This window comes from Periophthalmus magnuspinnatus, chromosome 14 (assembly GCF_009829125.3).
Source record: "Periophthalmus magnuspinnatus isolate fPerMag1 chromosome 14, fPerMag1.2.pri, whole genome shotgun sequence".
Taxonomy (NCBI): Eukaryota; Metazoa; Chordata; class Actinopteri; order Gobiiformes; family Gobiidae; genus Periophthalmus; species Periophthalmus magnuspinnatus.
In genome coordinates, this window is record NC_047139.1 from 16,635,568 (window position 1) to 16,650,855 (window position 15,288).

A 15,288-nucleotide genomic window follows, 5' to 3' on the forward strand; every position below is an offset into this window, starting at 1 on the left:
ATTGCCTCTGTGCACTAGGTACCCATGTTTTCTTGTATTTTGTTATGAATTGAAACATCCATGCACTTATTCTCTGAGTCTTGTTGAGTATACCATCTGGATAAATTAAATAAAGGCTGATGAGTGTGATCTGGCTCTGTGACTATTTACACATTCCTGACTGTGACATATTCCTGAATGTGATCACTGTCCATTGCTTGAGTGTTTTGACATTCATTTAACAGCCAGTCCAGCCCCTGCCCCTCCTTCAGAGCCTGAGCATTTACTCTATTTGTTTGCACTACGTTCAGCTGCTTTGAATCCAGTGAAATACAATCATAGAGTCTGTGAGTAGTGTGGCCGTCGCCTCCTTGCGGCACAGATTTCGGGGACACAATGGTTTACGAGGCCACATTTTGTGTCAAAAAGCCTGTAGAAAGGTCCATAGTTAGCACATTAGTTAGCCACTTGCTGGACTCCATGGATACAGGAAAAACACAATCATAATTTCACACAATCACTTGTGTCCTTTGAACTGCACATGCTGCAGTTGGTTAAAATCCCATGATATGATGTAAAAAACTGAGCGCAAAAAACAAACAAAACAAACAAAACAAACTGCTCAGTGTGTGAGCCAGGTAGCCACAACAGCCAACAACAAAATGAGTCACTTGTCTGAGCACATCAAAGTGCATTATTTACACACAACTCCCCTTGAGTGGTATAGATCCCTCAGCTCAGCCTCTTCTGCTGCTCTGTCCTCCATAACGCACAGCATGGCCCAAACCCAATGCTCAGAGCTGCCATGCTCCTGTTTTAGGGTATGAAACTATCTGGAGTCTTCTGAGGCCCATAGACACTGAGACAAGCCCCATGTGCTGTGAGCCCTGATGAGAACATGCAGCAAGAGATGCACATGTCACTGTACACCTCATGTTTTACTGGAACTGTTGCTCTAACTGTGTGGACAGCTGGTTTAAATAATGATCATGGCCAGAATAGTTAAGTGAAAAAATAATCTCAAAGATATAATGTCAAAACAGCTGTATTTGAATATGATTGTTAGGACTGGGTATCATTAAGAAGTTGCCGATATGATACATACCTCGATACATAGGCCACGATACAGTACATATCTTAATACAGTGCACTGTTGATTCAATACAATATATTTTAAATTGATTTAATACGATTCAGTGAAAAATAAAGGCTTTTGGGACACTTAATGATTAACCCCATTTTCACAAAAAAGAAATATTAATTTGATTTTTTTTTTTTTTCTATTTATTGAAGATGAATGAACATAACAGTGCATTTTGTTTTGTGCATTTTACCAACTAGAAAAATACATCAGTCTGTTACATTGGTCAGTATTATTCATCCACAGCTTATATGAGCTCCACGTTTACATTCACACAGGGACGTGCAGTTTAACGGCTCTGAAGGATCACAACATATTTATTGTGATACTAAAAGTGTTTGTTAGAACATTTGACATTTTGATGATTAAAATAGGTTTAATTCATATTAACTTTGTTTTATGTTTCTTTCCTCTAAACAAGCCACACATGAGTGTGAAGAATAATTTGGTAAAATACTCTTGCCGATATATCAGGGTGCTGAACTCCAGCTTGTTGTGGAATTTCTAATAGTAAAAACCATAAAAGAAGTTGTCTTTAATCAAAAAGTCTGGTTTATTGAATCAATTGTGCATAATCGTGTCAGAGCTGTTGTCCCTAATATTGTCGTCTCGCCCTCAGTTGACAAATGAAGACACATACAGTGTATTTATACTATCAAAACAATCTTAATCGTGTAGTCTAGTCAAAGTGGCTGGAGGGTGCTAGACGCACAAACAAGAGATAACAACAGCAGGTATTACGAAGATTAGGTCAAAGAAATCCATAACAATATAAGGAAAGATTTTAGGTAAAGAAAGCCATAACAGGCTTCAAAGTACTGCATTATTTTCCAACAATGGGCATGCATATGAAATATTATGATATATATATATATATATATATATATAAAAAATGGTGGCCCATTTTAGTTGAAAGGTCATCAAATGAAAGAGTAACAGTACCGTACTGTACAGGTACTTAAAAATACTATTCAGAATATGTATTCAGTTACTTCCCAACGCTGTGTAGTTGGTTAGGAACCTTATAGTTGTCAAGTTACATTCCTGCCAGTGCACAGTGTCAGTGTTCTGGTCTGCAGGCTGAATGTGAAGCTTGTGCTCTCCCACAATAATCACCACAGACCAATCAAACTGTTTTTGTTAAACACAGATGAGGCAACGCACTGAGAGCGTTTCTATACAGTGAGAGTGAATATTCACAGAGCAAGTGGGCTCAGACCTTTTGGGGCTCATTTTACCTTATGGCTCAGTTTACCTGACTTCACCCTGTGTAGAGGTATGTTACCTAGCAACCATAATATTAACAAGAAGCAAACATTACACAATAGTTGATTTGACAAATAGAAATAAATGACAACACCTTCATTTTGCTAAATCAATGTTTAAACTGTCCAAAAAAGTGTCTTCCTTGTGTGTAAGTTGTGTATGGAGTTGACAACAGATGAGGACAAAGAGGGACTGCATTTTAAAACTCTAAGCTACTTCCCATATTTTACACCTTTTTGTTAAATGGCAATTATTTTGTATATGAATTCAATACTTCAAGACATTTTATTTTGTTTTTGGGAAAAAAAAAAAAAAAAAAAAAAAAAGTTCACATAATTCTGAATGAAAACAGCAGGAAAAACTTTATTTTAGGTTTACAGCAGAGAGTCTCCACCAGAGGGCACTGTCCACTTTCTGTGAATCAAAATGTGAATACAGGATCGAGTTTGTTCGTGTCATGTGTGCTCTGAACCCCCATAAATGAATACATAGAGAGAGGAGGGCAGAGCAGAAGAAAGGACAGAGAGACAGAGAGAGTACTGAAGAGAGGAGAGCCAAGCAGACAAGAGGAGAGAGAGGAGAGCAGAGGGAAGAGAGGAGAGCATAGGATAAGAAAGGAGAGAGTAAAGAAGACAGGAGAGAGCACACTAGAGAGTAGAGCAGAGCAGAACTGAAGAAGGCAGAGAGAGGAGAGAGTACAGGAGAGAGAAAGGATAGCAGAGGGGAAGAAAGGAGAGAGTACAGAAGCGAGCAGAGGAGAAGAAAGGAGAGAGAGAAGTGACAGTGTAGGAGAGGAGAACACAGCAGAAGAGAGGAGAAATGAGGACAAAGAGCAGAAGAAATGAGAGAAATGAGAGCAGAGAAGAGAAGAGAGAGCACAGAAGAGTGGAGAGCAGAGGAAAGAGAAGAGAGAGAACATACGACTGCTTTGTTCCACCTCCTCATGTGTCACATCTGAACATATAAGCTGTGTTCCCACAAACAAAGGATGATGACACCAGTTCTACAAACTGTCTTTAGTTAAAAGTACCTTTACTTCAGATATTATTACACACTTATGAAGTAGCAATATACTCAATATATGATTTATAATATGGAGTTACTTTGATTGGAAGAGAAACCCGAAACCCTAAATGATGCACATAATTTGATCATTTCATAGGCACAAGGATCAAGGAAATGTGTCTTCTGCATTTGACCCGTCTTGGGGCAGCCTGTCGGAAACAATTGACTCATCTCCAGATCTTGAGCTATTTTTTTTCGCCAGGACTACCTTAGCTGGAGGATTCAACCTATGGTGCATGCTTTGGGTTTTTGGGGTGCCCTGGGCCCTGCAAACTCTCTTCTGTGAGGCGAGTGTGCTAACGACACAGCCTCAGGGTGCATTTACTGTATAAACATGTCAACAGATGGATAGGAGTAAGATACGTCTAGACAGGTGCTGTAGACATGAGCAGGAAAGCCGACAGGACAGGTGCAGATGTGAGCAGGACAGGTGCAGCGGGAATTAACAGGACAGGTGCAGCAGACATGAACAGGACAGGTGCAGCAAACATTATGAAGGCAGAAGAAACACCATGTCTCAGACATATACAAATGACTGATGTATAGTGAAGAGGAGGAAATGGAAAAGGCTCAGGAGGCAGATGGTTCTGCTGCTGCAGATCACATTGATATTATAGTATTCTTCTAGACATATTTTGGTACAAATTTTTATCCATAGGGGCTACCGTCCACATGGTCAGGTAGAACAGGACGATGTTTATGATGGAGTAATATAAAGGTGCAGGACCAGTGCTGCAGAGGTCAGCAGACTTGTTTCTTTTATTAAGTAATTTTAGATGAATATTGCGATCTAAAATGTTCAAATTATAACTCAATCATGGACGGATTTCATAGATTCTTTTATCATACACATTATATCTATCCATGCATCTTATATGTATTTTAGTGATGCTCTCCCGAGCCCTACCCTCATTATGTTTTACTGTAAGATTTTGTGCATTGCTCCGCCCACAAGCCTGCATCACCCATGCTCCCACAGGACAATTCTCCATAAATACAGTATATAAAAACATGATACAAAACTGTACAGCAACTTGACAAACCTAATGTGCAGTAGTTTCATTAGTGGGATGCACGCTGATTTTGTTGCAATAGTACTCTGAAGGGAGAGTGACTTAGCACAGAGGGCAAAAGGAGGGGAGACTCAGAGCATCAAAAACTAAAGTGAAATTTATAAAACATGTTTTTGGCGAAAATAGCATTTTCAGGACAACAAACGATAACATGGTGATCTAAATATGCTATGCAAAAATCTTTAGGGGACCTATAGGGGAGCATTGGCCATTCTAGGAGAGGCTAGTGCCCCCCTCAAGCCCCCCCATCCCCTCTTCTCCAGCACCGCCTCTGCTGTTATAGACAACAGAGTCAGAACTCTAACCCAAACTTTGAACACGCTGAATATAACCCCTCAGACACCCAGACTTTCTCAAAGACTCAGACCATGAAGAAAACTATCCATCCATCCATCCATCCATTTTCTTCCGCTTATCCGGGGCCGGGTCGCGGGGGCAGCAGTCTAAGCAGGGACTCCCAGACTTCCCTCACCCCGGACACGTCCTCCAGCTCCTCCGGTGGGACCCCAAGGCGTTCCCAGGCCAGCCGAGAGACATAGTCCCTCCAGCGTGTCCTGGGTCTTCCCCGGGGCCTCCTCCCGGTGGGACATGCCCAGAACACCTCCCTAGGGAGGCGTCCAGGAGGCATCCTGAGCAGATGCCCGAGCCACCTCAGCTGGTTCCTCTCAACGTGTAGGAGCAGCGGCTCTACTCCGAGCTCCTCCCGTGTGACCGAGCTCCTCACCCTATCCCTAAGGGTGCGCCCGGCCACTCTGCGGAGGAAGCCCATTTCAGCCGCTTGTATCCGCGATCTTGTCCTTTCGGTCATTACCCAAAGCTCATGACCATAGGTGAGGGTAGGAACGTAGATTGACCGGTAAATCGAGAGCTTCGCCTTCCGGCTCAGCTCCTTCTTTACCACAACGGACCGATACAGCGACCGCATCACTGCAGACGCTGCACCGATCCGCCTGTCAATCTCACGCTCCATCCTTCCCTCACTCGTGAACAAGACCCCGAGATACTTGAACTCCTCCACTTGGGGCAGAGACTCACCACCCACCCGGAGGGAGCAAACCACCTTTTTCCGGTCGAGAACCATGGCCTCGGATTTGGAGGAGCTGATTCTCATCCCAGCCGCTTCACACTCGGCTGCAAACCGCCCCAGTGCCTGCTGCAGGTCCTGGCTCGAAGAAGCCATCAGGACAACATCATCTGCAAACAGCAGAGATGAAATCCTGTGGTTCCCAAACCAGGCCCCCTCCGGCCCCTGACTGCGCCTAGAAATTCTGTCCATAAATATAATGAACAGAACCGGTGACAAAGGGCAGCCCTGGCGGAGTCCAACATGCACTGGGAACAGGTCTGACTTACTGCCGGCAATGCGAACACAGCTCCTGCTCCGGTCATACAGGGACCGGACAGCCCTTAGCAAAGAGCCCCGGACCCCATACTCCCAGAGCACCCCCCAAAGGACACCACGAGGGACACGGTCGAATGCCTTCTCCAGATCCACAAAACACATGTGGACTGGTTGGGCATACTCCCATGAGCCCTCGAGGACCCGATGGAGAGTATAGAGCTGGTCCAGTGTTCCACGACCAGGACGAAAACCACACTGCTCTTCCTGAATCCGAGGTTCGACTATCGGTCGGATTCTCCTCTCCAGCACCCTGGAATAGACCTTACCGGGAAGGCTGAGGAGTGTGATTCCCCTGTAATTGGAACACACCCTCCGGTCCCCCTTTTTATACAGAGGGACCACCACCCCGGTCTGCCATTCCACAGGTACTGTCCCCGACCGCCACGCGATGTTGCAGAGACGTGTCAGCCAAGACAGTCCCACAACATCCAGAGACTTGAGGTACTCAGGACGGATCTCATCCACCCCCGGAGCCTTGCCACCGAGGAGCTTGCCAACCACCTCAGTGACTTCAGCCAGGGTGATGGACGAGTCCGCCTCTGGGTCCCCAGTTTCTGCTTCCTCCTCGGAAGACGTGACAGTGGGATTGAGGAGATCCTCAAAGTATTCCTTCCACCGCCCGACAACATCCCCAGTCGAGGTCAGCAGCTCTCCACCCGCACTGTAAACAGTGTTGGTGAAGCACTGCTTTCCCCTCCTGAGGCGTCGGACGGTTTGCCAGAATCTCTTTGAGGCCGTCCGATAGTCCTCCTCCATGGCCTCCCCGAACTCCTCCCAACCCCGAGTTTTTGCCTCTGTGACTGCCCGAGCCGCGGCACGCTTGGCCTGCCGGTACTCATCAGCTGCCTCAGGAGTCCCACGAGCCAACAAGGCTCGATAGGACTCCTTCTTCAGCTTGACGGCATCCCTTACTTCCGGTGTCCACCACCGGGTTCGGGGATTGCCGCCGCGACAAGCACCACAGACCTTACGACCACAGCTACGAGCAGCCGCATCAACAATAGAGGTGGAGAACATGGCCCACTCGGAGTCCATGTCTCCAACCTCCCCCGGGATCAGGGAGAAGCTCTCCCGGAGGCGGGAGTTGAAGACCCCCCTGACAGAGGGCTCCGCCAGACGTTCCCAGCAGACCCTCACAATACGCTTGGGTCTGCCAGGTCTGTCCGGCTTCCTCCTCCGCCAGCGGATCCAACTCACCACCAGGTGGTGATCAGTTGACAGCTCAGCCCCTCTCTTCACCCGAGTGTCCAAGACACGCGGTCGGAGGTCAGATGACACGACAACAAAGTCGATCATCGACCTCCGACCTAGAGTGTCCTGGTGCCATGTGCACCGATGGACACCCTTGTGCTCGAACATGGTGTTTGTTATGGACAAGCTGTGACTAGCACAGAAGTCCAATAACAAAACACCGCTCGGGTTCAGATCGGGGAGGCCGTTCCTCCCAATCACGCCCCTCCAAGTGTCACTGTCGTTACCCACATGGGCGTTGAAGTCCCCCAGGAGAACAACGGAGTCCCCGGTTGGTGCACTGTCTAGTACCCCTCCCAGGGACTCCAAGAAGGCCGGGTACTCTGCACTGCTGTTTGGCCCGTAGGCCGACACAACAGTGAGAGACCTGTCCCCGACCCGAAGGCGCAGGGACGCGACCCTCTCGTTCACCGGAGTGAACCCCAACACGCAGTGGCTGAGCTGTGGGGCAATGAGCAAGCCCACACCAGCTCGCCGCCGCTCCCCGCGGGCAACGCCAGAGAAATGGAGAGTCCAACCCCTCTCAAGAAGATGGGTTCCAGAGCCCAAGCTGTGCGTGGAGGTGAGGCCGACTATATCTAGCCGGTAACGCTCAACCTCCCGCACAAGCTCAGGCTCCTTCCCCCCCAGCGAGGTGACATTCCATGTCCCCAGAGCTAGTCTCCATGTCCGGAGATCCGGTCGTCGAGGTCCCCGCCTTCGACTGCTACCCGGATCTCTCCGCACCCGCCCCTCATGGCTCCTCCCGCAGGTGGTGGGTCCACGGGAGGACGGCCCCACGTCGTTTCTTCGGGCTGGGCCCGACCGGGCCCCGTGGGGAAAGGCCCGGCCACCAGGCGCTCGCTGCCGAGCACCCACCCCAGGCCTGGCTCCAGGGTGGGGCCCCGGTAACGCCAGTCCGGGCGACGTAAACTGCCTTGTTGTACTGAAGAAAATAGTACTGAAGAAAACTATTTTGTGTTTTTCTCTGTATTTTGTGTTTTTCTTTGTATTCATCAGCAGTGTAAGCAGGGACTCCCAGACTTCCCTCACCCCAGACACATCTGGGCCGGCCGAGAGACGTACTCCCTCCACCGTGTCCTGGGTCTTCACTTGGGCCTCCTCCCGGTGGGACATGCCCGGAACACCTCCCTAGGGATGCGACCAGGGTCTTTGTATTGTACTCTGTATTTTTATTATTTATTTATTTATTTATTTTATTTTATTTTTTTGTATTTTCAGTACAGTTCAAAAATGTGGTGTGTACATACTACCTGCGTTCAATGTAGTGAAGTAAAATTTTAACTATAGTTGGGATCCAGAATACAGACTTCTACAGTACTTTATTCGAATGTGTGAAGTATTTTCACTGTAATGTGTTACTCCTGTGCCTACGTTACTTAAAATGTTTGTTTTGTTGTTGTTTTTTTATTACAGTAGGCTAACTATTAAATACTGTTACACCGCTACTCCAGAACCCATCCTTGTACAGTAGCACCCACCCAGGCACTCAGAGAAAAATAAAAACAGTCACTCAGTCACTCAAAGTCATTTTACACTTTGGTGCATTTTTCATTCACTTCATAGTCGTGGTCGTAAGCTACTATTGCAGCCACAGCTGCCCTGGGGCAGACTGATGAGAGGCTTCTAATCTGCACCATTGCTTTGAATATCACCAACAGTCACGCACACACCACATCACATTCATATTAAACAAAGTGGATAAAGTGTCTTGCCTAAGGACTCAACGACACTTGCCTCTGCTGCCCTACTGCGCTCTGACATTTTCCTAGTGGTCTCCCATCCAAGTACAGACCAGGTCCAGCGCTGCTTAGATTTTGAAATCCGATCAAGCTTTGACAAAGATGTTTGGCCACATGCAAAGTCCACACATGCCCCGTGCGCGCTGCTTCCACGCGCACACACTATTGTTATAACGTTATAAATTAATTAAACAAAGGCCCGCCTAACACACGCGCGCGCGCACCCCCACCCCACACACACACCTTTTCTCAACTCAGTCTGCGCAGGACCTGTTGAACCAACCAGTGAACGCGGAACATGGCTGACAGCGCGTGCGTACGGCCACTCCACAGGCATTTACCAGACCCCTCCCCTCTCTCAAACACACACGCACGCACACACACACACGCACACACACACCAGATGGATGGGGTTAATATGATGGCTAAGCGGCGCGCTGATGGTTCCTGTTTACGGCACGGTTGCTAGGCAGTAACATCAGCTGATCCTGTCTCTCTCTAATCCCATGTGTTCTCTCTCTCTTTCTCAAATCTCTCTTTCTTCCTCACACACACATACACACACACACCTTCTCACACACACTCACACACACGCACTCTCAAACGCGCGCGCCGCCGCTCACTCTTCCAGACGCTTGGACGCAGGCACCGGAGCAGCCTACACCGGAGTACCCAACACCGGAGCAGAACCCAGGACAGCCCCTGATGTAGCCGCGTGGATTCTGGACCGTGGATCGGGAGTAGGACCGCATGCATGACACAACGCAAAGGCGAGAAACCCACCATCAGCATTCAAGAGCACATGGCTATTGACGTGTGCCCGGGACCCATCCAACCCATCAAGCAGATCTCGGACTACTTCCCCCGGTACCCGCGCGGTCTGCCCCCCACCGCTCACCTGGGCCCGCCGCTGCGAGCCGCCCTGTCCTCCAGCGCCACCAGCACCACCGCCGCCTCCTCCTCCTCCTCCACGGCCGACGGCTCCCATGAGGACGCACCTCCGCTGGACAGGCCGGCGGTCGGGCCAGTGGCGGCGGCCGGAGCTTCGGGGTGTTCGACGGGCTCCAGGAAGGACGAGGAGACGGACGCGGAGGGTTACGACTCGGACGACTCCAGTGAGTAGAGCGGATGTGTGCGGTGCGCTCGCGTACAGGTCTGACACCAGTTGCACGGCGCTGCAGACTGCGTGTGCTGTAGCAGAGGAAACAAGAGACGACTGAAACTATCCTTAGCTTTCAGGAAGATGAGAAATGATGACCATTGCCATAGCGATTAACAATTTTAAACGGCATATTATATCTTTAGAAAGGGGAAAAGTCCTCAGAATGTTGTCAAATGGGAAGCTGAAACCCAAGCCTCATTTGGTTTATGATTATAGACCTACCCAAACAATTTGTTTCATTCACACGTTTAACGCACAAATCCTGCATATTTAGGCTGAGTTCAAACGGATAACACTTGCATCTTGTGATGTCATGTGGTGATACAGGAAGTGCTCCACTGTGTTTTTGAACTCCATACACCTTCACTAGAATCATTTGGATAATTTTAGCCCTGGAATTGTCAATCTCTACTGAACAAAAGATAAAAGGCAGCTGTAAAAGGTAGCATTTTATATTTTGAAGATTTAGACTGTAATAATAATAATAGACATGACTAATAATAAAGGGTTACTCAAACACATGTGAATGGAACAAAATACAACTGCAAGTATGTTTTTGAGAAGGTAACAATATTCTAAGATGACTCAAAGCTCACAAGAGACCTCTATATCTCACCCCCCCCCCCCTCTTTTCAACTCTCTTTCCCACTGTCACTCTCTACTTTTACATCTCACTCCCCCTTCTTTTCTACTCTCTCCACCACTTTCTCTGTACCTCTACATTTCACTCTCTCTCCTCTCCTTTCTCCTCTCTGCCTCACACTCTCCCTACCTCTACATCTCAGTCTCTCCCCCTCTTTTCTCCTCTCTCCCCACTCTCTATCTACTTTTATGCCTAACTCTCTCCTAGTTTCTCCTCTTTTCTGACTTTTTCTTTACCTCTATATCTCACTCTTTCTCCCCTCTTTTCTTCTTCCTACCCCACTGACGCTGGTTGCAGACTCTGGGACAAACACTCACCCGGGAAGTCTTTGTGTTTGGACCCAAGTTTTCTGTGGCCAATCGTAGAACTGTTGTTTTAATAAACTTTATCCTAGGCCAGGCTAAGATGAGCATGTGGCTCACCCGAAGGAACCACACGGTCGGCTCAGGCTGCACAGACCCGGAGCTCCTGTTAAAGAGACTGGTGGGGGCACAGCTCAAAGTGGAGTTTATGTACAATAAACTGGTGGGGCAGGTGGAGGATTTTGAGGCGGTGTGGACAGTGAGGAGGGCGCTGTGTTCAGTGAGGGAGGGGCAGTTAACCGTGCACCTGTAGGAGGGGCTGGAGCATGGATGTGTGATTGTGTTGGTTGTTTTTAATATTTTCTTTTAACTGATAAGTGAAACAAAATAAATGTATTGTTAAAGTCTTCCTTCCCCACTATTTCAGTACCTCTATATCTCACTCTCTCTTGCCTCACTACCTCTGTATCTCAAATGTCTCTTCTCCCCCTCTGTCACTCTCTTCCTCTCTTTTCTTCTTCCTCCCTTTCTCTCTCTCTCTATCTCTATATCACACTCTCCTACCTTCTCTCTCTTCCTCCATCCATTCTTTAGCCCTCTTCCTAACCCTACCTCTTTTACTCCCTCTCTTCTTCTGCAACTTTTACTCCCTTTCTCTCTTTCTTTCTTCCTCTCTCTACCACTTTTACTCCCTCTCATCTCCCTCTTTCTACCACTTTTGCTCCTTTCCCTCTGTCTCTTCCTCTCTCCCCTCTTTTCTCCTCTCTTCCCCACTCTCCTACCTCCTCTCTTTCTCTACCTCCCTGTCCTTCTCTCTCTCTTCCTCTCTATATCTCTTTTACTCCCTCTGTCTCTTCCCCTCTCTACCACTGTTACTCCCACTCTTTCTCTACCACTTTTACTCACCCTCTTCTCTCCCTCTCTTTACCACTTTTACTCCCCCTCTCTCACCCTCTTCCTCTGTCCACTACTTTTGCCCCCCCTTCCTCTCTCTATCTCTGCCTCACGATCTCCCCTCTGCCTCTTCTGCTCTCAACCACAATCTACCTCTTTTGTTCTCCCTCTCTTTCTTCATCTGTCAACCATTTTTACACCCTCCGCCCTCTTCTCCTCTCTTTCCCTCTCTCCCACTCTCTCGTCTTCTTCTTTATATCAGTGGAAGCTGTGACAAATCTATTTAGCTGGTCCAGTCAGTCTGTTTGATGAGCATTGTAATATGACAGTACTATTGTAACATGACAGTACTATCACAGTGTTTGTTTGTAATATGCCAGTACTATCACAGTGTTTGATGAGTGTAACATGACAGTAATACCAGTGTTTGAGTGTAGCATGACAGTACTATTGCAGTTTTTGATGAGTGTAACATGACAGTACTATCACAGTTTTTGATGAGTGTAACATGACAGTACTATGTTACACTCATCAAACACTGTTTAATGAGCATTTGTAGCATGACAGCACTATCACAGTGTTTGATGAGTGTAACATGACAGTACTATCACCGTTTTTTATGAGTGTAACATGACAGTACTATCACAGTGTTTGGTGGGTGTTTGTAATATAACAGTAGTATTCTAATATGACAGTACTATCACTGCGTTAAAGTTGGGTACTTGGCATAATGCCCGTTTTTGGCATTATCACTTTAAATTACTTTCTAAATAACGTTTTTCTTCCTTCAAAATTCCACTCAACTGTGCACAAATGTGTATTGTATAAGGTTTCCCCCTCTACTTTAAATCTAAAAGGATATAAGCAGTCTCACGCTGTAATCCAGGGGGTGGCAGAAGACGTCACTGCAGGGCAGGTCTGAAATGAAAAGAGAGACACAAATAATGTTGGAAAAGGGCTTCTTTACAATAGTTGTAGAACTGATTTGCTTTTGTATTTTGCTACAAAGGCGTTACACCCTCAAAAGTCAAATACCCAGTTATATTTGCACATTTGATCAGTACATGGTCATAACTACATGTTATTGAGAAGAACATAAATATCCACGCAGAGCTTAAAGATGCACTATGTCACTTCTCTGGTGGATGGTGCTCAACTTTCTTGTATCCTTGGAGATGTTATTGCTTTGTTGGGAATCATACTCCTAATACCTCATTGGGCTCCACAACTTTCCAACCCTGGAGGTTTCTTTTATTAAGTCACTTTAGATGAATATTGCAATTTAAAATGTACAAATTATAACATAATAATCCATGAGTGTCATAGATTATAACTATATAGCAGACACAATAGCACAACAAAAATCACAATACGTCTTCTTTAACTAATGCACACATGTCTTTATTGGAATAAATCATACAAATCTAATCACAATCTCTAAATGTGTTCCAAAAACTGCAATCAGGCAATATCCCACATCGTATTATCTCTCTTGTTCTTCTCCTCCTTCTCCCTCCCTCCTCTCCTCCCTCACTTCTTCCATTCTTTCTTCCTCTCTCCTTCATCTCCTCCCATTCTCTCCTTTCTCTCCTCATCCTTCTCTTCTTTGTATCATTCCCCCTCTCTTTTCTCTCCCCCTTCACCTTCTCATCCTTCCCTCTTCTTCCTCTCTCCTTTCTCCTTTTTCCTTCCTTTCCTGCTTCTCGCTTTGTCTCTCCTTTCTCTCCTTCTCCCTCTCTACCTTTCCCCCCTCTCTCCTTCTCTCTCCTTCCTTCCCTTTTTCCCTCTCTCTAAATAATCATCATAAAATGAACATTAAAAGAGAAGAGTGCAGAATAAAAAAATATTGATTGAAAAGTACAGCTAAACAAAAGTAGAGACCTGTTTCACATCTTCAGGAAGACTGTTCCAGATTTTAGCTGGGTAAAACTGAAATGCTGATTTCCCATGTTTAGTCCTGAATCTGGGCACCAGCACGAGGCTGGCCCCTGAAGTCCTCAGAGTATGAGATGGTTCATATGGCACTAACATGTTGGAGATTTAATTTGGTGCTAGGCCATGGAGAGACTTGTTCACAAACAGAGCTGCTTTAAAGTCTGTTCTCTGAGCCACAGGAGCCAGTGCAGAGACCTGAGCACAGGACACATGTGCCTGGTTCTAGTCAGGACCCGAGCTGCAGCATTCTGGATGTACTGCAACTGTTTTTTGTCTGGTTTAGGCTGTATTTAGGCATTCTCCTCCTCTTCCCGCTCTCTCTCTCTCTCTCCTTTTATGCACTGTGCTTCTCCCTCTCTCCCTTCTACAAACTGTTGCTGGAGAGTGTGGTGTGCCATTTAGTATCATAGAGAAAGGGGAGAGATGTGAGAGAAGAGGGAGGAGTAAGGGAAAAGAGAGAGAGGAGAGAGAGAGGGAGGAAAGAGAGAGGACAGAGAGAGTTGAGGGAGGAGAGAGGGAAGAAAGAGAGAGGAGAGAATGAGGAGTAAGGGAGAAGAGAGAGAGGAGAAAGGGATGAGAGAGCAAGGAGAGAGAGAGGAGAGAGGGAGGGGGGAGATAGTAGTAAAGGAGAAGAGAAACAGGAGAGATTGAGGAGAGAAAGAGAGAGGAGAGAGAGAGAGAAAAGCGTAGAGAGGGAGGAGAGAAGAGAGAGGGGAGAGAGGGAGGAAGGAGAGAGAAGAGAGGGAGGGAAGAGGGAGAGAGTAGAGAGGGAAGAGAGACAGGAGAGAGGGAAGACAGATGAGGAGGGAGAATAGATGGAGGAGAGAGGGAGTAGAGGCAGAGGCAGAGGAGAGAGGGAGGAGAGATGGAGTGAAGATAAGTAACAGATGTAAAAATATGATAAATGTTGACCGCAGGTACTACCCACCAAATCAAGTCAGAATTATGAAAACATGAAAACCTGTTACATGCACTTTTATTTTCATACTATTATAGATTTGTAAAATGTGTCCTTGTAGATTTTAAGCCTAATTTCACAGAATTTTGGCCCTGACTATATTTTCCCCACACAGATGTGGCAGTGAGATTAGCGCCCATCTCCTCTAATCCGTGACTCACGCGGACACACTTTGAGCATGGAAATCGAATAATAATAATAATGATACTAAAAAATAATAAAAATCCATGGTAGCGCAAATGACAAATTATCCAAAGCAAATACATGATACAATATGTTCTATCAAAGACAAAAATGCAAAAGTGGGTTTTATACTTTGCCAAATGTAAATGTATTTGACAACAGGAGAAAAGTCCAGGGTATAATCCCCAGAGAGCAACATGCAGTCAGGGGGCGGGCTTTAGAGTAAAGCTCAAACCTCATTGGACAGGAGATGGTAGAGGAAACACTAATCTTGTGATGGGGGGAGGTGGTG

General features: G+C 46.6%; 2 protein-coding genes across 2 annotated transcripts in view; both read left to right on the plus strand.

Moving 5' to 3' along the window:
* Nucleotides 1–15,288, plus strand: part of tmem248 (transmembrane protein 248) — a 286,123-nt gene that overhangs the window by 81,440 nt on the left and 189,395 nt on the right. The gene's annotated exons all lie outside the window — the stretch shown is intronic.
* The window catches only part of doc2b (double C2-like domains, beta), a 143,995-nt gene continuing 138,380 nt past the window's right edge, over nt 9,674–15,288 (plus strand). Inside the window, exon 1 of the mRNA XM_033978453.2 lies at nt 9,674–10,034. Within this exon, the coding sequence (XP_033834344.1) occupies nt 9,674–10,034 (361 nt within the window). The remainder of the gene's footprint in view (nt 10,035–15,288) is intronic.